The 27140-nt window shown below is 34.5% G+C and overlaps 1 protein-coding gene across 7 annotated transcripts in view; it reads right to left on the reverse strand.

Annotated features, from left to right (window-relative positions):
- Csmd3 (CUB and Sushi multiple domains 3) overlaps positions 1-27140 on the reverse strand; it is a 1124273-nt gene that overhangs the window by 83624 nt on the left and 1013509 nt on the right. For all 7 annotated transcript variants that reach the window (XM_045143269.1, XM_045143267.1, XM_045143265.1 and 4 more), the window contains 5 exons: positions 16305-16385; positions 14868-14981; positions 9162-9350; positions 8637-8783; positions 4231-4419 (listed from right to left, as the gene is read on the reverse strand). In XM_045143269.1, the coding sequence (XP_044999204.1) occupies positions 4231-4419; positions 8637-8783; positions 9162-9350; positions 14868-14981; positions 16305-16385 (720 nt within the window). The remainder of the gene's footprint in view (positions 1-4230; positions 4420-8636; positions 8784-9161; positions 9351-14867; positions 14982-16304; positions 16386-27140) is intronic.

Genomic DNA, 27140 nt, shown 5'->3' on the forward strand with positions numbered 1-27140 from the left:
TTTCTCAACTCAAAAAAAAAAAGGTGAAAAATGTTCTTTTTCCAGAAGGATCATCATATGCTTATCAGAGGGGCTTCTCTTGGATAATCATAAATTCCAAGTGAGACAGAGCCCTGGGAAGATAGTTTGGTTGGCAATGTACTTGCCTTATAAATATGAGAACCTGAGTTCAAGCCCAGTACCCATGTAAAATGCTCAGTTGTGGGCTGGGGAAGGTTCAACTCCTGAGATGGGGTTGTATGTGTGAAGTAAGTGACATTTGAGGTGCTAAAAAATACAACTAGTGAAACAAATAAACACAAATACACTTTTCATCTTTCACTTGCTCATTTTGTGTAAGTAAATCTCAAGTAAAAATTGGTTAGGGTGTATAAGGAATGGAAGACACAAGAACAACAAAAAAATGACTGAACAGCATAAAATAAAATAATTAAAGCTAAGGGTTTACATTAAGACTTAAGGGCTGGTGAGATGGCTTAGCAGTTAAGTCACTTGTGTGTGAAGCCCAAGGAGTCATGTTTGACTCCCCAGGTCCCACATAAACCAGATACACAAAATGTTGCCAGCACATAAAGTCATACATGCACACAAGGGAACACACATATCTGGAGTTCAATTGAAGTGGCTGGAGGCCTTGGTGTGCCAATTCTCTCTCTCATCCTCTCTCTTTCTCTCGTTCTCACTCTCTCACATTAAAAAAAGAAAATATTTAAGTTTTTTTCAAAGGACATACTATAGCTAAGTCCAACAAAAAGGTCCGACATCTAAAAAATATGTATTTTATAAAAGAGGTTTCAGTGATAATAAGTCAGTTTTGGAGAATGTTTGCATGAATTACATATATCTTATTACACAATAGAGCTCCCTTTTTAAATGTATTTCAACTTACCTATTACAATTATATTATAATTATAGAAAACTGAAAATTCAAAATAATGACACAGTGACTCCATCTTAAAATGTGCTAGCATGAACCAAAAATTCATAAAATTATACTATGATTCTACAAAGCAATTTCTAAATTCAAGAAATTTTAGAAATTTTTTGGAAAAATAAAATATATATTTTTAAAATTTTTATTTATTTATTTGAGAGCGACAGACACAGAGAGAAAGACAGATAGAGGGAGAGAGAGAGAATGGGTGCTCCAGGGCTTCCAGCCTCTGCAAACGAACTCCAGACGCGTGCGCCCCCTTGTGCATCTGGCTAACGTGGGACCTGGGGAACCGAGCCTCGAACCGGGGTCCTTAGGCTTCACAGGCAAGCGTTTAACCGCTAAGCCATCTCTCCAGCCCAGAAAAATAAAACATTTTATTAATGCTTTTCTAAAGAGTAATTGTATAAGTACATACATGTATACTTTTATATGTATGTATACATGAATACTCCTTATATAGCTGAAATGTCAAGCTAAATTTGTACTTTTTGTTTAGTGTTAACAACTTCATACATGTATGTTATTTTTATTTTAATTATAATCACCTTTTATTATCCTCTATTGTGTTCTTTCTGAGTCTGCTAAACCTTTCTTCTAGTGTATATTTTAAATATATATGATTTGGGGACTGGGGAGATAGCTCATTGGTTAAGGACAATTGCTTTCAAAGCCTGTCATTCCCAGTATCAGACTTGCACTGCAAAAGTTTGATGTTCGTTTGATGGTTATTGAGCTCGCCCTGCTTCTGTTTCTCCTTGCTATGCCTTATAACAATTGAAACCATTTACTCTTTGCTTTTTCATGATGAAAACATATAATTGTTTTGATCTTACAGGACTCACAGTTAAGAGACAATCTCAACTCTTGGATAAGACTTGGAACTTTCAAAATTATCTTAGCTTGTTAAACTTGGGGACCTTTGAATTTGGACTGAATATAATTTGCAATATAATGTGAAATGATTATGAATCTATTGGGGGCCAGGTGTAGAATGTAGTGGTTTGAATGTATGCCCCCAACATGTTCAGGCCTTTTTTTTAAGCTTGCAATTTAGATCTCCAGCCATCTTCCTGGAAGAAGTGTTATTGTGGGTGGATACTAGGACCCAAGTCCTCAGGTGTGTTCGGGGAATTCCAGTCTGAAGATATGTAAAGTGCCTGAGTTTTGTCTAGGTTCCCTGTAGCTAGGCTGCTGGGTTTTGCTCTTGCTTTTTTTAAATTTTTTTTTGGTGGTGGGTTTTCTCTTTTCCATTATTATGATACTTCCCCAGGATCTGTAGCTTCAAATAAAAGTCATTCCTCCATAAACTGTGCCTGGTCTGGAAGTTCATCCTAGCGATGTGACGCTCGCTCACTGCTACACCATGTAAAACCAGAAGAACAAGGTGACACATGCATTTGGAATTCATTCATTTGCAGTGTCAAGAAGCCCTCTCCTCTCTCTCTCTTTTTCTCTTCTGTATCTCAAATAAATACAGCTATTTAAAACAATAAAATATACAGAATTTAAGGTTATTTTATACATTTTTACTTTACAAGATTATTACATTATATCAAAATCCTTTTCCATACTGAATCTTAGAAAAATTAATACTAGGGAAATTTAAATATTCCTGTTATTCATTTGTCAAAGGACAGCAGAAGCTTTGTATGGTATGACAGTATTTGCTCTGTAATGCCACTGCCTCCATTGTTGCTGGCCTGCTGAAGTCAGTGTTTCCAGAAACCTACTAGGTGGAAAATGTTTTCTTGTCAACTAAAAAAGGAAGCAGTAGCTGTTGAACTTCCCACCATTTGCATCCACCTGTGGAAGCTCTCTTTCTACAAGTTAATAATTTCAGCATAATCAGCATACTAAGCATAAGAAGCCATGCAATTGCCTTGTAATTTAGATTTCTTAGGTTTTTTTAAACTTTCCCGCTTCTTGAGTTTAATTATAATGGGCCTGTTTTTCCATTGTTGTTATGTAAGTTTCCTCCAAAAATAAGATAGTAGTTAAAACTGAAAATTGTTTTTCATTGTGAAACTTCAGATTTACTATGCGGACCTTTATATCCTGGATAAAAATCTGAAATTAATTTTCATGTTTGAAAATTAATGTGACAATTAATATAAAAGTGGAAAGAAGGCTATGTTGTGGGGAGAGCTCAAGAGGAAATAGGGGTCAAGGAAAGGTGGAAAACCCAAAAGGAAATAGCACAAAAATACCTAATTCTCTTTTCCCTAAATAACATTATTTGTTTAAGAGTAGAGAGCGGAGAGAGGGAGAGAGTATGGGCATGCCAGGGCCTCTTGCCAATGCAAACAAACACTGATGAGGTGTTTTTAACCACTGACTAATCTCCCTAGACCTTAATTCTTTATACAGTAATAGAAATGTGTTGAAGTAAATATTTGGAGATCATCCATTGATTGACATTATTTTCTCCTGTGAAAGTTGATGTGGACCTTGGCATTATGGCAAAAGAACCTAGGATCAATACTTCACCTTTTTTATTTGAATTAAGTCCCAATCAAATGCTCTGAAGTATATAATCTCTTGATTAACAAGTGGCTATTTTGGTTTGCTACCACGAGTCAATGCTCAGAGGTGCTTTTGTTTCTAACAACCAACAAAAGCACAGGGAAGCATATTTCTCTCTTTTTTTAAGATTAAATTGAAAATTTGTAAGGACACAATATGTGTCTTTCTTAGTGGAATTGCTGGTATTCACTATAGAGTTGTGGGTTATGAGCAGTCAGTCATTGTGAGTGGGGGCAATATCTCCAGATACTCATTCCTACCCTGGGGTTCTTACATTCTTTCCACCCCCTCTTCTGCAGAATTCCCTGAGCTTTTGTGGTTGTGTGAAAAGCTCATTTCTTTTAGTTAGTTCAATATGTGAAGAAAAAAAAAAAAGTAGTTTTACATTCTCTTTTAAATTTGTTTCTCTGAGCATATTTTTGCACCCTAAGTAAAATGCTATAATATATTTGTCCATTATATTTTTCTCTTTCTGCCAACTTCACACTACATGTTCATCAATTTTGACTATTTCAGAAGAGAATAAAAAGGATGTATGTGTTGAAGGGAAAATGGCTATGATACATACATTACACAATACCAGGAAAGTTACAAAGTAATGTGTCTCTTTCTCCCGGCATTGCTTATTCTGTGTTTTTATGCTTTGTTTATGGAGTTGGACTATAGTGTTCTTTGAAATAAGTCCATTTGGGATTATATTTTGTGATCCTAATGAAAAGTTAAGTTTGTTAATTAATGTTTTTTTGTGTGTTTGGGGTAATATACTTCACCTTGGCAGGCAGGGACCGGTGCATCCCAGGAGTGGTAGCCATAGGCAGACTTTCTGCACACCGCACTGCTCTTCCCAACAAGACGGAATCCTCGATCACAGGCCCAGCGGACCACACTATTTAGCTGCCCACCTGTCTGACTGATGATGTAGCCATGAGGTGGAGATTCTGGTGTACTACAGTAGAAAGCTGTTCACAAGAAATATAATCACTGTTTCATTAATAAATCAACATTATTTATTATCCAGATACATAAACATCTGTATAAAGAATATTGCTACAGAAAAATTATTGATCTATGTAAATTTTACACCATATGGCTGACATTTTGTTTAACTTTTGACAATAGTCTATGTGTTTATATGGCTTATCACATAGCAACCTCTAGATTCTTTTAAATTTTTATTGTCACCAAAATTGTCCTGTTTTACATATGCCTTTCTGTCAACCACAGGGGTCCAAAACCGTAGAGTTTTTCAGGATGTTTTGGAAACTGTATTTCCTGTTTTCTCAAGGGCTTAAATGTCATGCCTAGAGAGAAATGCTTTAGTGCCTGTTTTTTCCATGTAACATTGAAGTCATCTCCAGACACATATATCATACTGGGTCATACAATTCATTTTGGTTGATGTTGAAATAGGTCCTCAGATTCCTTAATCTTATTTGCTAATCTATTAAAGTTTCATTTCTGTCAGCAAAACTTACATAGCGTGATTTAAAATTTTCCAATAAAATAAAACTTTTACTTTTCTGACTTCTGAAATGTCAAGAGATAATGTCAAGTAGCTTTCTCATAAATATACTTTTGAAACACTCAGCTCCATTTACCCCTTGAAACGTCAAATATTCATCAGAGAAAACTTGAATATTTGGGGGGTAAATAGCGAGAAACATATTGGATGTAAAATATATATGTCATAACTTGCCATTTCTAAAAGAAAAAAAAATACATTTTCAACATGTCACTGTTCATGGTGGCTAAAAGTGGTGCTTTATTTACTTTAATATGAAACTTTGCCATGAATGTTAATTTGAATTAAGATTGGTATATAATATAGACAGTCTATTGTTTACATGATTTTAATTTTGATACTTTCCCTTTAAATTATTACAGTTATATAAGGCACACTTTAATATGATAACTTTTAAAATATGTAAGCATAATTTTAATAAAAATGAATCTGTCCTTCATATGGTATAAACATTGATTAAATGTGAATAAACTTAAGGAAGACTGAGGCACATATTTTAATGTTTAAATCATTTGCTGGTTTGAAACTTATTACAGACTAAAGAGGTAAATCCTTTAGTAATATGATAATTTAAATCTAATACCTAAAATAACAACTACCAATAAATGAAAATCAAACAGTCACCTAATAGTCTTTATATTAAAGTAGTAATCTAGAATTCATTTACTATTTGAACATTTTTAGAAGTGAGGTAGTATGTATTTTAAAAGTAAAATATAAAATTTGCATTAGCTTTAAAATTGTGTAGATTTTTTTGAGAGCTATCTATAAGACATTTATCACAGTAAGTCTTTTATTTGTGTATTGTGTGTGTGTGTGTGTGTGTGTGTGTGAGTGTGTGTATGATTATATGTATGAGCATGAGGTGAGATCAGTTGTCTGTGCACCACCTTCTATGAGACAGGGTCTCTTGCCATTGCAAATGAGTCTGTCCTATAAGCAGCTTTACCTGTGTGCTGGGGAATTGAACATAGGATAGCAGGCTTTTGCTAGTAAGTACCTTTAATGGCTGAACAATCTCCCAAGCCCCCACTATTACAGTAATTCTCAGTTGAAGGGATTCACAGTGATAATTGACAGGATTTATGGTGGTTGATGATTGGTTCTGAGGAATTTTCTATGGATCTCAGAGCCATGGTCTGTGCCATGGTTAGGATTACATAATGACAAGGCAGACAGCCCTCTCATAATGGAGCACTACTTATGTCTACGTCTACCATAAAATAATTAACTCTTGATAAGTACACTTTATTATGAATAGTAAGACTGACCAAAGAAGGAATGCTAACTTGATATTTGAAAAATTAAAAAAAAACAAAAACACAAAAACACAACTGGGACTATAACTTTGCAAATCAATTAAAAGTAGTAAAAACACTTAACATTTATTATGGTTTTTGTGTTCACCATTCTTTCCTTCATTTATTAAGATATTTTATCAAGTATCAGATAAGTAAAATGATAGTTATCATTGTACATTTATCTCATTTTTAAACTTTTCATTTAAAGTAGTCATTAAATTGATTAGATAATATATAGTTTAACAACACTATTAATATTTTGTAGAGTTCAATGAAACCACATCTATGGGAAAAAAATTAAACTTTCGATTTAGGACTGAGTGGATTCTGATGACAGAACGCTGGTATTGATATTAAGAGATCTGCACATACCATACCAATACAACAGTTTGCTGGTTAAACAAACAAACAAACAAAAAAACATGCAAACAAATAACAGAAAAGATTCAGCACATTTTATGAGAATCTAAATTATCCAGAAAAAAAAAAAGAACATTGTGATTGTGGGACAGTTCAAAATCTATTTGTTCTATGATCATCAAGATATTACCTGGGGAGATATGCCAGTTCCACCCTCTTTTAGAGGCAGTTTGATGTGTACATTCTTATTATAGGGTACATACCTACACCTCCCCCATCAACACACACACACAAAAACCACACAGCTTTTGAGCATGAAAATAAAGCTTACATTCACCAAGCTTCTGCCACTGGCAAATATAATACCTTGTAAGCAAATATTAATCTGTTATTTTTATTGATGGATACCCAGACATGTACAGTGGTCAATAATGTCTCCCAGCTAATTGTTGATGATATAAAAGTAAAACAGAGTTTAAAAAAAAACACATGAAAGTCAGACCTGTCTTGATATTTTCTTTTTCTTTTTTTAGTTCCCTGTTTAAATCAAAGTGTTAAACACTTAAAGCCAAACATTGGTATCACTTGAATAACAACATTTTGCAATAAAACATGTGTTTCTGTTAATACACAACTGATCTAAGCTTCTTGTGAAGTTTAACAATGTATTTAGTTTGCTTTATATGGTTTCTATGGAAAAATTCCACATTGTTGCATGGTAAAAATTACTTATCCTTTTAAACATCATCAAAGTTGATATTTACTTTATATTACTAAAATAGTTCATGGATAGAAAGAACCAAGACTTTCTGTCTATATTATTTTTCTTCTCCAGCATAAAAAAGTATTTAGTCATACATTTTTAAAAACTTATGTTTAACAAAATATAATGATATACCAACTCAAACTGTAAAACTGTATGGATATCAGTTTTAGAGAAATAGCCATGTTAGCACATGTGTGTGATCCTCATATTCAGGAGGCCTAAGCAGGAGGATCCTGGTGCATTTGAGGCTACAATGAGCCACACATAAAGACCCTGTCTCCAAAACGAGGAAGAGCCAGAGAGGGTGGGAAAGAGGACATAGATGCAGGGACTTCTCAAGCTTTCTTTCTTGCACTATTATTGCTATATGTGACATAATGTTAGGTTCACATCTTGTTTTCTAAACAATATATAGGAAATCATCAGTGAGTTCTAAAACTATTGCTGCATTCATTTTTTCAGGATCTAACAACACTAAAGTTTCTCAGGGAAGCACACTGAAATATATCATGTAAGAATCTGACAGAGACAACTATTCCCCTCTGAAGCCAATTCAAGAATTCACATTATTTTTGTAGCAACATTTATAAAACAGGACACATCTATTCCTATGTTATATGGTGTAGCCTAGTAGCAAATATTCATTTGGAACTTAATTTGAGCCAGTGAGGGTGATATCACACAATGCTATGCATTATTTGGATACATCAGTTTTCATAATGTAATAAATAAATAAAAACTTGCAGAATATTCTAATGTTACTTCTTTTTTGTTTGTTTGTTTGTTTTGTTTTTTTCAAGGTAGGGTCTCACTCTAGCTCAGGCTGACCTGGAATTCACTCTGCATTCTCAGGGTGGCCTCAAACTCATGGCAATCCTCCTACCTCTGCCTCCCAAGTGCTGGGATTAAAGGCACACACCACCACGCCCGGCTCTAATGTTACTTCTTTAGAAATTATAAGCAGAAAAAAGGAATTAAAAAACCTTTTATTGAACTTTGTAACTTACTAATTCATATATATCTTCTGTTCTTTTAATTTATTAGATAATGATTCATGGGAGGGATGTAGAATTAATATCACTGCAACATGAAACTTAAGAAACCAAGAGATCATCAAAATTGTCCAGAATTATCAGTGAAGTAACTGAGTAGTAGTATCTATACTGTAATCACCATCATAATGAGGAAACAGATAAGATCTGTCCTGAAATCTCAGGTACCACGTACCGATATATCTTATCCTGAAGCCTTTTTTGTTATTGCCATGATCTGCTGACCACTGAAGAAACACTTCATGACCATTACTTGTTACATTAAAAGCAGCCGAAAAATCTCCACTGAGAGAAATAAGTACTGGACTCTGAATATTTGGTCCTTTGGGAAAAATATAACATAATTTAGACATAATAGTATAACTATATTATCATCAATTTTTTGTTGATATACATAGAATAGTGCAAGATAACTAAATTTTTCAAAAACCAATCTATCATCAGCAAGTGAATATATAATAAAATGCATGTTTTAATAAAGCATTTTAGTTCTAAAACTAAATTAAGTAAGCATGTGTAAAGTGGTTATCAAGCTAAATACAATATTCCTGTAGCATGCAAGCATGCAGTTTGTTTAATTTAAAGCTTCAAATATATATATCTCACATAAGCTGATGCTCATATTGATTGAACACATGTTTGTACAAAGGAGTACTTGTACAGAACTTATGAGTATTCAGCAAATATAACCCATGGTTACCATCATACACCTGAAGAACATCAAATTCCTTTTCTGTCTGGAAGAACTCTACAAACATGCTGATATTATATCCCTTTTCCACTGAAATGCTCCAAGCACACATTTGAAGATTAGGGTAACTGTCAGGATATCCAGGGCTCAATATGACTCCAGTAGAATCAAGTCGTAATTCATTGGCAGGACAGAGCACTGTGGATGGAAGACATCAGTAAATAATGCAGTTCTTTTGGAACCTAAATGAAAACAGTATTTTAAAAAGTGGGGGTTCTGTCTTATGGTCAATAATGATAAAGGTGAATCCTTGAGTTCTGTACAAGCTGACACTTGTATTAAGCTGCCGTTTAAAACCTAAATAGAAGTTTAAAGACCTAAAAGTTTATAATATCGATTTCCTTTTTTAAATTGCATGGAAGGTACACTGTTTTATGGGCAATGAAAAAGTAGATAAATAAAAGATAAGGAATATATTTCTTTATAGATTTTCACTTTTTTTCCCAACAGTTATTGTGCCCTTATTTTCTCCCTCCTCTGTTTCTGTTTGCCACACACACACACACACACACACACACACACACACATATATTTTTTCTTTACTTGCTTTTTACTCACTTTCTTTTCATCCTAAACTTTCAGGACACTTCAATTCATGGAAGTAGGCAAGAAACTTTCTTTCCTCAGCAGTGTTTTTTTTTTTTTTTTTTTTTCAGGAAAAGCCATTTATGATCTCAGAAAATTGCTTAAGCCCTGAGGATAATTGAAGTTTCTTGAGCTGACTTTAAGACATATATATGGCCAAATTATAGGTCGTCTTATTTCATATTACTTTTGTTTTATATCAGACTTTATAAGAAGGAATTAATATATTGCCAGAACATTATAAATATATAATCACAGAGTAAGAAGTGAGGTAAATATTCAAACAAGATTTAGTTTAGTATAAGAGAATTTTCATTAGTCCTAAGATAGGATATGCCTACAGTGAAATGCCCTGGGTATAACACTCACTTTGCTTTTATGTTTAGGGTAGAGTACACTTTAAGTGTTCTTATTAGGGACACTTAAATGTCCAGGAAAGACAGTGAATCATACAGCTCTTCTTACTTTGGTATATTTGAAATACTTCACATGCCATTTTAACCAACTATTATCCACAAATATCCAGGGTTTTGGCATTAGAGTTCCTTGCATCATCTTAAGAACTCTTGTTTAAATCTGGGCGTGGTGGCACACACCATTAATCCTAGCACTCGGGAGGCAAAGGTAGGAGGATGGATCACTGTGAGTTCCCGGCCAACCTAAGGCTACATAGTCAATTCCTGGTCAGGTCATCTGGAGCTACAGTGAGACCTTGGGAAAAAAAAAAAAAAAAAAGAAAAACCCTTGTTTAAATGAGTTAGGGTTAGTATACCAAATAGATCGACTAAATGGCAGAAAAGTCAATGGAAATCTTATATGCTCATATTTTTCATACAGCAACTAATATTTTGGGCAATTTAGGATTCTGATTCAATGACTCCAAGCAGTACAAGGATAAAAGTGAGTAAGTAAAATAGTAAATATAGCAATGAAAAATTGCTTTAAATTAACTTAATAACTTGAAGGCTTAAAAAGACTGGAACTGTTTCAGAACATTAAAAAGTAACTACTCAATATAGTGATATTAAAGCATAGTTATATCTAAATGTTATTTTCTTTTTATTTGTATTATATTACTTCTTTGGCTCAGTTTCTCTGTTTTCAATCTAAGATTGGGTTTCTTTATTTTCCAATGAAAAAAAACATTTGAATAATTTTGTGAGGTCATCTCATCACAAAAAGAATACTTCCAACAACGATCTATGGCTCCTGCATGTTCCATTGTCCGAAACCAGAGGATTCCATATGATTTATTTGCATCCTCTTAGATTTTGATTAGCCCTCCCTTCCACCTGTCCTTTACTCAATCTCTTCCCCTGACCTCACTTTGGGCCTTTTCACCCCCGTTAATCTATTATTCTACTTACATATGTACAATTCCAACCTATTAAGTACCCTCTTCCCTTCCTTTCTTTCTCAGAAGGTATCATAGTGCTGGAAAGAAGTGACTGGAGTACTGAGTAACATGTCAATCACACCTTTGAAGGCTCAGGGTCTAATGTGGAAGTGGTGGTGGAAAGAATGTAAGAGCCAAAGGAAGGGTAGGACTCCTTACAATGAGCTCCCTCGAGACATAAAATGGCCTGGATATCCATGACCTCATAGTGCCTGACACTACCTACACAAGACCATCATAAGAGGAGGAAAAGACCATGACATCAAAATAAAAGAGTGATTGAGATGGGGAGGGTATATGATGGAGAATGGAATTTCAAAGGGGAAAGTCGGGGAGGTGGTTATAAGCATGGGATACTTTTTATAATCATGGAAAATGTTAATAAAAATTGAGAAAAGAAAGAATATTTCCTTTGATTCTTTTCACAAAAACAAAACAAACAAACAAACAAAAAAAAAAAAAAACAAATACAGGAGAACCAAATGAAATTTGGTAAGACAATAGAATATTTGAGTCAAATGCTGACAGTATTAGTGAACATGTGATGGGGTCTACTAAAATGAATGGCATGATACAATTTACCTTGCTGTATAAACATCAATTATTTCATTTCACCCTATCTAACAGATCTCAAGAAGCCTAAACACCACCAGAAATAAGTACATGTAATTGCTTACTTTAAAATATATCTTGAGCATCTTTTGCACAATATATTACTTGTTATAGTGAAGAACTTGTGAACATTTTATGCCAATGACACATAAAATAAAACCAATCATTAAAAAGTTTAAAGTACTCAAAACCTCATAGTCCAGTAGATGCAATATTTTTAACCAGAGAATGTAAGTCACTCATGAAATTTAAATTATTTTCAACGTTCTGAAAAGAATGTATTTGGACTTGTCTGCCATATTTTAGTTGGCATAGAGAAAACTAAAGAGAATCTAGAGTTAAATAGAAAAGATACTTCTACCTTTAAAGAAAAGTGAAAATAAAATAATTTATACTTAGATTAAAAACAATATAAATTTCTATTAAGCAGGCTTCTCAAGGAATAACCACTTTGACAAGCTTGTGAATTAGCTCAAGAAAAAAAAAATCTTGAAAATTATCTAACTTTTACAAGTACCTGAACTGTTCAAAAACAGAATTTCAATCTACCATTTGTATTTTCCAAAGTAAACAGAATAATGACATGTGCAACTTCCAATCTGTACGAAATTCTAATTTTGCAACATAGACACTGAGAACTAACGAAGTGTTAAATATCTATGTTATCTAATATTTTGTTTATTTACATTTAGACTTAGGATCAAATTTTTCAATAAGAAATTCTTTTGTTCCGTAAACTAGCAATACATTTTATATATTTTGATCAAGCAAGAAGTCCCATTACTTGCTGGTTCACACCATCTGGGTTTGCCCAAATATTTCCCCACATATTATCTTCTAAATGGTGGAGACTCTTCCTTATCCATTTTCATATCTTGGTATATGAACATGAATCCTAGAGAATTCTAGGTGGCTACAGATGAGTCCTTCATGTAGGAACAAGCTTAACAAGTAGCATTCCTATTACAAATATCCCTGTCAGGCTTCACTCTCCAGTGGCCCTCATTGTGTTGTAATAGCACTGAGTAAGACAGGGAGAGGGTCTCACATTGAGGCTGGTTTATACCTCCAAATCTGGTCTTCTAATTTTGTTACCTTAAGACCATTCTGATAATCCTGCATCTTCTTAATAGGGTTCCAATTAGGTAGAAAATCAGATAATAATTATTATTTATAGTATGAGGGAATAATGAAGATTTGTGGTGGGGGTGACATTGATACACAGACCCCTTCTGAAGTCCATTCTGTATTCAACCTCAGTAAACAGCCAAAACTGGATATAAAGTTGTGGCAATCCTCTAAAGTCAGCCTCTTGTGTGCAGAATTATAGTAGTGAGTCACATCTATATATAGTAGGTTTATACAGGTGCCTCATTATAGATTTATGTGTTCTGAATGCTTATCACCGTCTGACGGCAATTTAAGAATTGGAGCCTCCTGGTGGAGGTATGTTGTTGAGGGTAGGCTTATGGGGGCCACATTTTATACTGCCATCTTGGAGGTTCTGCTAGAGTCTGTAAGCCAAAATAAACCCTGTTCTCACATAAACTGCTTTTGGTCAAATGTTTTGGGCCAGCAACAATAAGGTGATCACAACAGTTACATAGAATGCCCAGACTATTTTTAATCATTGTAACAAGAATTACTACATATATAATCAACAGTTCCATATCTCAGAAATACATCTTAACAAAAGCAATCCAAGAATCTGAAAAGGGATAATAATTTACAACTTTATTCAAGTTAACCAATACTAATGACATGTTACTATGCCTGAGACACCATTCTGGCCAACACAGATCAGCAATAAATGATTTCTGGACATCACAGTTACAAACATCATTCAAAGTCCATCACCAGCTCACCCATATAACACAGGGAGCTCCTGGAAGCCCATACTCTCTTCTTTTACTGGTGTCTTTGCATATGCACCAGCCTTTCAGGCCGCCCTTCCTTTAGCTGTGCTCTAAGAATCATAACAGTAACAAAGGTAGATATGCTTCCATCAAGCTGTTTGTGACCCACAAATGATATTAACCATGATTCTACAGCTTCCTAGGTTAGTAATTGAACATGGCATTTCTGTCACCTGGAGAGCTACCATGTCCCTTATACCATGATATCTTCTCAGCAAGGCCAGATAGCACTTGAAGTTAGTGTATTAGTGAGTAAGTGAGTAAATATTACCCTCAACTCCAACTTAACATTTATTTAAAGCAGTTTAATGAATCTAGTGGTTAGAATATCTTCTTCCAAATAAAAGTAATGTGCACCACAGCCACAGCCTTTATTTAAAAATTCCCCTTTTGCTGGGCATAGTGGCACATGCCTTTAATCCCAACACTCGGGAGGCAGAGTTAGGAGGATTGCCATGAGTTTGAGGTCACCCTGAAACTCCATAGTGAATTGCAAGTCATCCTGGGCTAGAGTGAGACCCTACCTTGAAAAACCAAAACAAACAACAACAACAAAAAAAAAACCTTTTACTTCACCTCCATTTCTACATGATGGGTCACTTCACACTATCCTATAAAAATTACTCCTTTAAAGAATACAATTTTTTTTAAAATTTTTATTTATTTATTTATTTGAGAGCGACAGACACAGAGAGAAAGACAGATAGAGGGAGAGAGAGAGAATGGGCGCGCCAGGGCTTCCAGCCTCTGCAAACGAACTCCAGACGCGTGCGCCCCCTTGTGCATCTGGCTAACGTGGGACCTGGGGAACCGAGCCTCGAACCGGGGTCCTTAGGCTTCACAGGCAAGCGCTTAACCGCTAAGCCATCTCTCCAGCCAAAGAATACAAAATTTTTAATGCTACATCTGAGAAAAAAATTAAAAAATCACCTATGCATCATAGAAAAACTTACTATTAACAATATATTTTCTCTGTGAGTTTAACAGAAAGATACTTACAAAATAAATAAGCACAAACTGTGAATGGTGGTACATGACTGTCCCTCTGCCACGCAGGAAGCAGAAGCAGGAGGCTCACAGGCATGAGATAAACCTGGGCTACATAGCAAGACCTTGTCTCAAGTGAATAATTATAAAAACCGATACCTTGACAAACTGGAGGTGCCCCATCCATCTGTAGGCGTTCTCCTAATCTGCATGTCAGAATTGCATTCCCTACCAGTGTAAATCCTGGAAGACACTGGTACCTAATAATATCACCTGTTAAACCAATGGAAGAGAAAGTAGGCTTCAGATAAGGATGAAAACAATGGTGAGAAAGAAAATACTTGTTCTGACAATGACAGCAGAATTTTTATCTTTTCATACATTTCAATTGATAGAAAAAACAGGTATTATAAGCAGGAATGACTATTCAAAACATTGAAAATCAGGATTAATGTGCATTGTGGTAGTATTAATGTCCTCCATTGATTTAATTTAATATTCAGGTATTAAAATTAAATTTGTAACTTGAATCTCCAGCTGCCTGCCTGGCAGAGGTGTCACTGGCGGCGGATCCAGGATTCCAGCATAAAGGTAGGCAGAGAAGTCTGAGCTCTGGGGTATGGATTGCTGTGATTCATGCTTGCTGCTCTTTGGTGTTTGGCTTTTTTTTTTTTTTTTCCTGCTTGGATATCTGAATAGGATCCATTTTCTTCAGACATTGATGGAACTTCCCCTGAATCTGTAAACTTGAAATAAATCGCTTCTTCCCATAAAACTGTTTGTTTAGCTGTTCATCCAAGCATTGTGGAGTTTCCTACTGCAGGCCCTGATCAATTAGAACTAATGGACGAATGGAGGGGTAATTACTTGCCTGTGTGCAGGCATATGCTGGTGAAATAACAGCCAGAATAAAATAATCTGGTTGGTGTATATATGCCACTTATCAAAACTATCAAATTATTAGAAGGATTCCAACATTTTTAATATTATTATTAGACTTATATTGCTCACTGATTGTTTATTTATAGGTAATACTTAAACTAATATTGTATTAATAATCATAAAAATAATATAATAGAGATTTATTGCATCAAAATTAAGATATGCTTTTATACCACTTATCCAACAATGAAGCATTATTTAGGTGGTATTTCCTACCACGTTCAAAGTACTATATAATCAAATTTGGTTTAGTCAGCCAAGTGTTTATTAAGATATTAAAATTAAACATGTCTTCTAATGCTGCTTATTTTATCTTTCATTCCATCATTTGTTTTATGGAATCAGGCATAGGTCTAAACTTAGAGCAGAATGTAAAACTGGAATGACAGCAAAAACAGTTCAGGAAGTACCAACTGAATTCAATCATATGCTTCATATTCCTACACTGCTTGGTAATGCAGATCCTGGAAGAAACAGAATTCATATACTAATATATTTCCTTCTTCTTTTCTTGTTCTTCCTCCTGAGTAAAGTGGACAATCCCTACCAATCTTTCTAAAGAAAGGACTATTACTCTTTTACATTTTGTTTTATTTTAAAACAAGATGGCTCTGCTAATAGTCTATTTTCTGAAAGGAATCTAGCAGACTTTACCTATTTCAAATTCATCATCTTCTGTCAAAATTTCAGCATTGGGTACAGGTGGTGGAGGCTGGCATACTCGTAGCTGATAGGCTGTAAAAAATAAATGATTTGTGTTAATTGCTTTTCTGAGCAGTTACCTGTGATCATCTAAGTTTTAAAAAAGTAGCAAAATTTTAAAACATTTTTTATATTTTATTTATTTATTTGAGAGAGAGAAAAAGAAAGAATAATAGGGAGGGAGAGGCAGATACAAAGAGAGAATAGGTATGCCAAGGTCTTTAGCCACTGCAAATTAACTCCAGATACTTGCACCACCTTGTGCAGCCGGCTTTATGTGGGTACTGGGGAATCAAACCTGAGTCCTTTAGCTATGCAGGCAAGCTCCTTAACCACTAAGCCATCTATCCTGTCCCCAATTGTTATACTAATAAAAAGTGATAAAATTTATCATGTCAAGTATTTCTTTGTTTGTAAAATACAATAGAACTATCAATGAGAGAAATCCATTCCTTATAAGGCATAAGTTTTTCTTGTTGTGAAAGCTTGTCTTACACCTTGTTCTTACCTCAGTTCTTATACTTCATGGTAAGTTGTCACACCTTGTTCTTGTCTTTCTGGGAATTGTCACTATCTAGAAATGTGTACCCATGCATGTCTGCATGTGCTAAAAACCCATCTTCCTTGAAGGTCCATCTCAGAATCCCCTCCTGTTAGCAATGTGCCTGACAAGCAGTAACAAGCAGAAATCCTCAACATTTACTCAACTTCAAATTATATTATAAAAACTTTACAAATGTCAACTCAATTGACCCTCATATAACATCACCTATATTTAACTTATGTGATTATTTCTATAAGCATTTTCATTTCACAAAAGAGAATACTGCTAGATAAGGGTTAGAATTTACCAGATAGCATAGCTTTAATCTGACAGAGCTAGGGTGTGAACCTAGGTAATATAACTCCAGAGTTTACCTCTTCATGGAATATGACTATATTTGCGACATATGTATTTATTGAAAGTCACGTTCCTAATTAGCTTAATAGCATGAATAGCTCATCCAACTAAATTTATATTGACATTTGGTGTAACTTAAAGACAAATAAAGAATGTTCTCTCTGAGCCCACTCTTCATGTTGATAAGCTCTAAAATCAGTATTATAAAAATTTTATTGGTTAAATTAAATCCTTGTTTTCTTTAAGACCCAGATAAAAATACACTGAACTCTTGGTCATGCAACAAACATATTTTATACTATGATAACATTTGAGAAAACTTTACATGTCAGTGTGCTATATTACCTAAACTGAAAAATTTTTTTTTCTGTAATTCAGTGAATAGATTAGAAGAATGAGCCTTATAGAGAAAAAAAAAAATATGTACAAGACAAACAGAGGGTGTAGGAGCTAGCCCAACATGGCATGTACATTTCTAGACGTCAAACACTTTATCTCCAGTATTGAGCCTATTGATAAATTATCATTTAAGATTTTAAGAGAAACAGCTAAGCCAGAAATGGCAGTCTCCTAAGAAAGAAAGTAAGTGACACACATTTTAAGAATGAGAAAGGGGCTGGAGAGATGGCTTAGCGGTTAAGCGCTTGCCTGTGAAGCCTAAGGACCCCGGTTCGAGGCTCAGTTCCCCAGGTCCCACATTAGCCAGATGCACAAGGGGGCGCACGCATCTGGAGTTCGTTTGCAGAGGCTGGAAGCCCTGGCGCGCCCATTCTCTCTCTCTCCCTCTATCTGTCTTTCTCTCTGTGTCTGTCGCTCTCAAATAAATAAATAAAAAATTTTAAAAAAAAGTTTTAAAAAAAGAATGAGAAAGATTTTTCCCAGTTCTACAGGGTAATGATGAGCCACAGGGCATTTCTGATGAGCAAACTTGAACAAGAACTTGCGCACAGCTCCTCACAGAATCATCAGTGAATAAAAAGGTGTTGGAAGAGGTTAATTGGGTTGTCACCTTCCAGGTAAATGAAGAGAGAAAGTGAAATATTTTTTTCTTCAAAATATAGAAAAAGACAGAGGAATCAAGGATGACTGGTGGGATTTTATCTTACAAATCACTATCTATAAATCAAACATCTTCCTTCCTGTTCGTTATCTGTTTATTAAAGAACTTGTTGGTCAGTCATGTTCATTTGCAAGTAAATTCTCCCCAGAAGTCTTACTAAGAGAGAAGATTCAAGACTTCATAGCATGCAAACTCAGAGTGGAAAAATACAACATCTATATATAAGGAAAAATTTAGTTAAGAGTATCTAGGACTTGAAAACTAATTTTATAAATTTAGACATCTAGGAGTGTATGCTTGCAAAAGTAAGATGTAACATAAGGATTAACACAGGCTGAAGAACAGGGGTAAGGAAAGTAGACATTACAGGGTATCATAGGAGCAAGAAATCCTGAAAAGAATATGCTTTTTTATGTTTTTATTTTATGTGTAGAAGATAGACCAACTCAAAATTTAGAGAAATGTGGACAAGCACATGCATATTATTTCATTTTTCCTGAAAATATATTTTTTTGGATTAATCATGATTCCTCTTATGACATTTAGTAGGTAACAACCTTATATGTATTCATTTTACTTGCTGTGACTTACATTATCAGTTGTGTACTATTTTTAAAAAGATGCTATAAGTTATTATTATTATTAAGGAACATACTATATCTTCAAGACTACATGGATACTGTGACCTAAAATATGCTTTATTCTCTGTTTTTGTTTCTTTGCGTGTGTGTGTGTGTGTGTGACCATTAAGTTGATAAGCTGTGTCCCCAAATCTCAGGGAGCTCAGTGGGGTCCTAGGTAGTCGCAAATGATGTGTTCCTTCTATTTTGTAGCTTTTATAGTGGGTTTGATGCTATACCCTTAATTTTGTGCCTGTGCTAGAATCTTGGTATGTTATTTGAAATAGGGCTGTTGGGGAATAACTGGTACAGTTAAATTCATATGGTAATAAGGTGGATCTTAATTCAATGACTAGTGACCTTATTTATTAAAAAATGAGAGAGAAAGAGAGAGACAGAGAAGAAGGAAGAAATGAAGGAAAGAATATGGCCATGTGACAAGAGCAGGGAGATTGTAGTGATTCACTTAAAAGCTAAGAGATGTCAAAGATTTCTGTCTGGACCTGGAGGCCAGTGGGCAAGCAGTATCCATACTTAGAGACTTCAATAAGGAAACAAATTTTGAAAACATTGACTTTAGACATATAGCTTCCAAAATTGTGACAGAATAAATTGTAGCCAGATATGACATTATATAGGTATAATCTCAGCTGAGGCCAGCCCGGGCTACATAGCAAGAACTTGTCTTTAAAATAAACAATTTCTGATGTTTTAATCCAGTCATTTTGAGGGATTTTTCTAGCAACTATAGGAAATTAATAATCTGTATGATTGGTATCCAATGTATTGTTTATATCTGTGTCTCTTTTGCATAGCAGAGAATTGTTGACAAAGAATCAAGGCAGTGTGATTATTATTATTTTCAAAGAACTTTACTAGGTGAGTGATGTGATAATTTTTAGTCACCAAAATAGTACATCTCCCACTTGTTAATTTACAGTGCTTACATGTGAAATTTCCTAATCTATAATATCGAATTTATAATCCTAGAGCAAGTTTATTATCTTCATTCTCACAAATCCCTCATTTGAAATCTACTATGATCCAGATGAAGATTTATGGCTTATTTTATTTGACATGTAATTTCCTACGATCTTCATTTAAAAAAAATATTTTTATTTATTTACTTGCAAGAAGGGAGTGACAAAAGAGGGACAGACACAGAAAATGGGCACAACCGGGTCTCCAGCCACTGTAAATGTGTTCCAGATGCATGTGCCACTTTGTACATCTAGCTTTACATGGGGTACTGAGGAATTAAGGTTGGGTCATTAGGTGCTGCAGGTAAGTGCCGTTACCACTGAACATCTCTCCAGCCCCACATCTTCATCTTTGATAACTTTTGTTAGTCTAAAATTTGGGAGCATTTAGTGATTTACTGTTTCTAAACTTTCCACACCTATTCTTCCATAAAGTAAATCTTGGTTCATGAACAGTTTGTATGGAATAATTTTGCAAATATTTTTCTTTTTATGAAGTGTTCATTAAGTTGTTATTGAATTCCTTCTTTGAATCAGATACCATCATATCTGCTGGGAATGCAAAATTAAATCAAACAGTTCCATTTTTCCCAAATCACATAAATAGTGGGTGAGAAATTTGGGGATCAAATACTTAAAGTGTAAAATGCAACTACTTTAAGTAAGGGATGTTCGGATGTGTACAAGAACATATATGTTCATGTTTATGTTGTGGAGAAAACCATAAAAGGAAGAAAAGAAAATGCTCACACTAATATGCAATCCATTCCTTTCATGTTGAGTATGGACATAATTTGCTTTCACTGCTTTCAAATTCTGTCTTTAACACTAACTAAACAGGAGATCTTGAGAAACATCCTTAATGCTTCTCTCACTGCATTTGTAAAATAGTAGATATAGAAGTTTTTTGTTTTTTTTTTTTTTAATGCCACCTCAGTTTCGAGTACTGAAGATCTAATGGGTTTAAAGTTGGCAAGCGATGTAAGTACTGTCTGGTGCATTGTAGGTACATTCTTACATTAGGGTGGGATCCTATTAAAGACATTTCATTCTCAGAATGAATAAGACCATTTGGTAAAACATTAGTTCTTTCTATTTCTTTCACTTTCCATTCATGAAAAACATATTTTAACAATATTTTAGCTCATCAAAAGTAGTGTCTAGACATGATTTTTTTTTGTGGAGAGGAGAACACTGTAATTAGGCAGTGTAACAGGTGTTTCATAACTGATGGTGTGCTAAGACAGAGAGCTAGACCAATAGATCAAGGGTTCTGGCTTCAGCCCTTGGCACTGAGAGAAATAAGAGCTACACAGCTCTCTCTATATATTTGAATATGTTCTACCAAATCTCACTGAAAAATAGATAGCCTCCAAGTGGTGTTGCTGTGGAAATACTTGTGAGTACAAAACACTATGAGCTATCAATAACACTGGAAGTAACCTTGAAACCTCGGCAGTACTTCCTCTGTCAAGCTCTGTGGTCTTAAAGGAACCATGAAGGTTCTGTGTTCTAGTACTTTATGTAACAGACATAAGGTTGAAGTTGAAGTAAAATGTCGAAAGGTACATAGAATAGGATGGGGTATGTTATTGCAATGGGAGCATGTAGTTTCTGTTTGACAAATGTGAACATCACTATGACTGCTGAAATAATGTGTGTACTGTTCACAGATAACTGTAATCTGAGGCAACCTTCCATGAAACACTTAAACACCCTAGAACTTCTCAGCATGCATCAATTGTTCATGTTGGCCTTGGTCTAATTTAAATTGCTTCAACATTGTTGAAATTCCTGTTTTACATTGACACATCGAGTACTATCATGACACTCATGTGATAAGCAATATAATTTATAGTCATGTAGATATAGTGTACATTTTCTAGTTTAAAACTACTAGTCCAGTGCTCAAAAAAAATGTGGTCAGAAATTCTAATTAGTAGACTGAGAAGATGGCCCAGTGATTAAAGGTGCTTCCTTACAAATCTTTCCAGCTCATGTTCAATCCCTCAGTACCCACATAAAGCCAAATGAACAAAGTGGAGTCAGTATTTAAAGTTCATTTGTCACAGCAAGAGGCTCTGGCACACTGATATTATCTCTCTTCTCACAAATAAATAAATGAAAATATCTTTCAAAGAGTCTAATAATCAACTGAATGAAGGCAGTATTTCATCCTGTAAAATACATGCTTTGGTTACTTATGAGGAAAATGAGCAGACCTGATATGAATATAGCCAATGAACTGAGTTTAGAAGATAAATGAACTAGAAGAAACCTTGTAAGCCATGCTTTTTAGTTTGTTGTGGGGAATATTGAAGGGAGATAACTACCCAGGCAAATAAAAGGGGAATGACAAGGAATACACACAAATTTTTGCAGAACTAAGTATAATAAATGATGTCAACTGCATTTTATATTTTAGTCCATACTAAAACTCATGCACATTGTTTTACTTAGAACGCTTCAGTGTTATGATTAACAGAAAAACTAGAAAAAGAGATAGCTACAGTTTACAACTACACATTTGATCTACGGTTTTATTCTTAAAGGATCATTTGTTGCCACATAAGTTAGCTTTAAAACATCATTTACTCTATAACACCAACTTGGGGAGATTTTAGTATCTTTAGAGGGTGGCTATTATTTAAATAAGTTCTCTGGTTATTCAAATGTGCATATATCTGCTTCCTGGTTCAACATATTTACTTATTGAAGTTGCTTTAGGATTTGATTCTGGCTGTGTTTTTTGGTTATTTTTAATTTCCAATTTTCTTTTCACTGAAATATCCAGCCCAACTCAAGAAAAGAATGCCACATTTATCTATGTCTATTCAACTGTGCTATTAAAGGCTGTTTCAGAAAAGAAAACAGAACACTGGCAAATTTCCATTCCCTTTCCAAACCAAAAAAGCACAAGTACATAACCTTTCTGCCAAATAAGGACACTGCATTTCTTGCAGACAAGGAAAAGGATGTTCTATATCCACTTGCAGACTCTATTTCAGTTGAGCTTTATATAAGCCTCAGGGCACTGGGATATTTCAATGGTAACTCAAATTATTTCAAAAATGATATTCCCATGATGTGAGGAAGATGTTGGGTGAGGGAAGGAAAGGCAATGATGATTATTATGCTTAATCATTTATTTTTAGCAGGGTTTTCTCACATGTTCTTTATAATCAACTTAGACAGTTTCAACTGAAGCAGCATTAATAACATTTAAATAAATGGTACCAAATTATAAAGAATAGGGGATAGCATTTTCTTTTTTCCCTTTGGAGAAAATCTTCTGTGATGATATGAACCAGAGAAATGTTTTATCAGTGCTAAAATTCCCTAAAAATGCCACTTTAGCACTACAGATACTTTCTGTCTGTAGAGGAAGGATATCAAAAATGAAGAATAAATGAATATTCTTGGGTTAAAAGATGAAAAAGAGATGTTTGTCCTAGGGAATGGGTTACCAAGAAATCAGTTCCTAAAGAAGGACACAAAGAAAGTTTTGATGCAAAGACAGATATTGCACAAAACAAAATTCCAGACTTATCAGTGAATAAAGAAACATAGTAAAACATCAGAAAATATTAAGGGATCATTATGAGGCTTTAGTCACTTAAGTAAACACTAAATAGTATGTTCAATTTGTTTTTTTTTTTTTATTAGTTATGTACACAGGGTGTATACAGCCATGCTGGTACCATTGTTAGCCTCCTCTCTGTTCTGCCCTCTAAATGGGCCCTCCTCATTGGGGAATGTGGATCGTGCATTGTGGGGTTAGCCATCAGTTATGGGGCACATTACATTATATCTTGCTTATATCAGTTACATTTATTTTTAATGCCACTCCTTCACTTCATTTAACACACACACACACACACACACACACACACACACACACACACACACTCCATCACATGATATCTAGGCTCTTCCTGGTCTCTGGACATTTAACTTTGAAATCCTTTATGAGTTCAATGCTCTATCTTTTAAAATACAAACAAAGTCAGAACTCTAGGCTGTCAGAAGAAACATAGCAGTCATGCAGTTAAAATAACTGTGACATGTTTTAGAGAAAATTGATTCTCATATTTGCAAAAAAAGCTGCTTTTCAGATATAGCTTTGTGCAGCTATATTTACTTATTCCAAAGTAGTAGTTATTCTACTAAGAAAATTATATTTTAAAGTCAACCCAAAAGATATTACAGGCAATCTAAAGATATTCTCAAAAGCAACACTATTATATCATCAATCATTCTTTACCATAAGCTCTTTCAATAAGATAAAGCAATAGATAATAAAATCTCTAAGTGGTAAAACATTTGTGACCCATTTTTAAGAAAGGTGCATTATTGACAGTAGATGTCTAATGTCTCAAATAGTACTGAACCTTATACATATATAGTTTATTTGCTTAAAATACATACAAATTAAGCACTAGAAGAGGTTACCAGTACTAAATTAAAAAAAAAAAAAAAGAACCCATCAGTGAAGTATTCTTAAAATGAACCCAACATGGCTCAGGGAATTTTGTGGAAGAGGGGGTGGAAAGATTGTTAGAGCCACATGTTGGGAAATTATGGGACATTATGCTCCGAGACATTACCTCTCCCCCAGAACTGACTGCTGCTTCCCAATGCATGACCCACAATCCCCATGGGAATTACTTGCATCTCCAATGAGGAGGGCCTCTTTGTAAAAGAGGCAGAGATGAGGGAAAGGATGGTTCCAACATGTGTTGTTTGCATACCATTTGTCCATAACTAATAAAAATAAATTAAAAAATAAAAGTAACACTTATAAAATGATGTTGTATTATCAGTTACTTAAGTTTAATTAGTTTGTTATTTCTAGAAGTTTTCACTTAATGTTTTCTGATTTCAGTGGACCATAGACACCTGGAACCACGGAAATAAAATAATCACAGATAAGGTGGAACTACTGCATGCTCACTGAGAAAATATTCAGTTGACAAATAGAATTAGTATTCTAACAGTAGAAAAAGAGGTTCCTTAAATAGCAAACTTAAACATCTTAAACCTGATGTACTAAATCAATGATCACATAGTTCAGCTACATTGTAGTCCTACATCATTTTGGTTGCAGAAGTCATATGTCACAAAATGTCATTTTCACTTGTACAATCACCAAGAAATATATTCATATACTGTAAAATGTAAAGGAAAAAAAGAATGAGGACAGCAAATTGTGATAAAGCAATATACTACTGAACCTTGAGAAGTGAACCACTAAGGGATGGAGTTCAAGTTATAGTTGACAAGGGTATTTTGCAAAATAAGTTCATCTATCAGTTTGTAGCATATAAACACAGTATGTATATATAACACCAAATACATAGTGGAACCTCAATAAACTTTAGCTAGTAAAACAGTCTTTGTAGATTTTTAAGGGAAGCTTTCTGAGAGCAGTCCCTCTTATTTCAATTTCTGTTCTATTTCTAGTTTAGCAGGCCAGTTTGTTAGTTCTCTGTTTTTATCCTGCCTGATTCTTATTTTTCATTCCGCTCTTTTACTCTGAAAATGGGGCTGACAAAGCTTATAGAATCACGATAATTAACATGAATGCGTGGACAGCATCTCTCAGGGTGGCCAGCATATGATGTTCTCAGTGCATGGTAGCTCTCACCACGACAAATATCCAAAGTCCCTGTCTGCAAAGTCTTGCATTTGGATTAGGTTTTGTGTAGTTAACTCTCAGGGAGAAATTGGCTGGGACTGAGTGTTGATCTCTCTCATTAAGCTAACCACATTTTGATCCTTATCAGATACCCAGAAAAGCTCTGACTTTAGGGAACTGCAATTACAGCAATGTAGAAAGAAATAAAATTATTTTCTCAATGCAAAAGAAATATGATATCTCAAGTAAAGTGCCTCAATGTTATGCCTGCCCTATTTTTCCATTGTACCTAACTTTCATTTTGCAAAGCCTTTTATGAATATGATTTTTTTTTATCCTGAAAAGCTTTTGAAGGTAATGTTTTATAAAAGATGGAGAGCTGGCTCAATCTCAAAATGGAAGGTAGAAGAGGGGGAAAAAAAATCAGTTTTTCTCTTTTTAGTAATATATATTAAATGATCAATGTGATTTGAAAATACATGAAAAACTTGAACTACCAAAATGATAAGAAAATAATAATTCCTGAGAAAACTGACTTAAAGAGTCCTAAATCATAATAGAAAGATTTTTAAATTAATAGGAATCCAAGTGAAAGAGTAAGCCACTCTAAATTTAGGTATGTTCAGTTCTCTTAAAATAGTTGGTAACAGGGCTGGAGAGATGGCTTAGAGGTTAAGCACTTGCCTGTGAAGCCTAAAGACCCTGGTTTGAGGCTTGATTCCCCAGGACCCCCGTTAGCCAGATGCACAAGGGGGCGTACACATCTGGAGTTCGTTTGCAGTGGCTGGAGGCCCTGGTGTGCCCATTTCTCTCTCTCTCTCTCTCTCTCTCTATCAGCCTCATTCTCCCTCTGTCTGTCCCTCTCAAATAAATAAATAAAACAGAAAAAAATTCAAAAATAATAATAATTGGTAACAAAATATCTGCCTAGTTTAAAAGTAAAAAGAAATTTTAAAAAATAGAGCTACAAATGATTTGACCACTAGTTTACCATTATAAGAACTCATTCTAGGATGAAGTGTAGTTTCTCATTGTAAATCTAGCATGTGGATAGTGCAATTTTAAATATAATAAAGTGATATTTAATTATATTGAGAGTAATTTATAACAAAAATTGGTTGTTTTATGAGAGATGATGAACATATAAGTGTTAATCTTTTTAAAAGTTTATTGATGAATCTCCAATAAACTCAAGAATCTTTTCCAAAAGACCCTTAGAATTCTACACATAGTTCTTATGGCAAACCTAAGTACATTCAGTTTGTTAAGAGAAAAATATATAAAAAGAGAAAGAAAAAGAAATGTGATCTGCCTCATCAGGAAATCATTTACTCTTATTAAAACAAAGCACATTTCAGGACATCTGCAGGGGAAGTAACACATTGGTGGAAGGTTAGAGGGGAGCAGGACTAGAGGTGTGGGGAGATAGGTCTGGGAGCCTGGTCACCTGACTGGGAGGGAACAAAACAGCTGGAGGTCATCCATGAGTAGCCATCCAAATTGGATACCACTTCTGATCCCAAACTTGCAAGACACCTGCTCCATTTTTTTTTTTTTTTTTTTTTTCTGAAGAAGGGCTAAAGCAGAAG

The sequence above is a fragment of the Jaculus jaculus genome, chromosome 2, assembly GCF_020740685.1.
Source record: "Jaculus jaculus isolate mJacJac1 chromosome 2, mJacJac1.mat.Y.cur, whole genome shotgun sequence".
In the NCBI taxonomy this organism is placed as follows: domain Eukaryota; kingdom Metazoa; phylum Chordata; class Mammalia; order Rodentia; family Dipodidae; genus Jaculus; species Jaculus jaculus.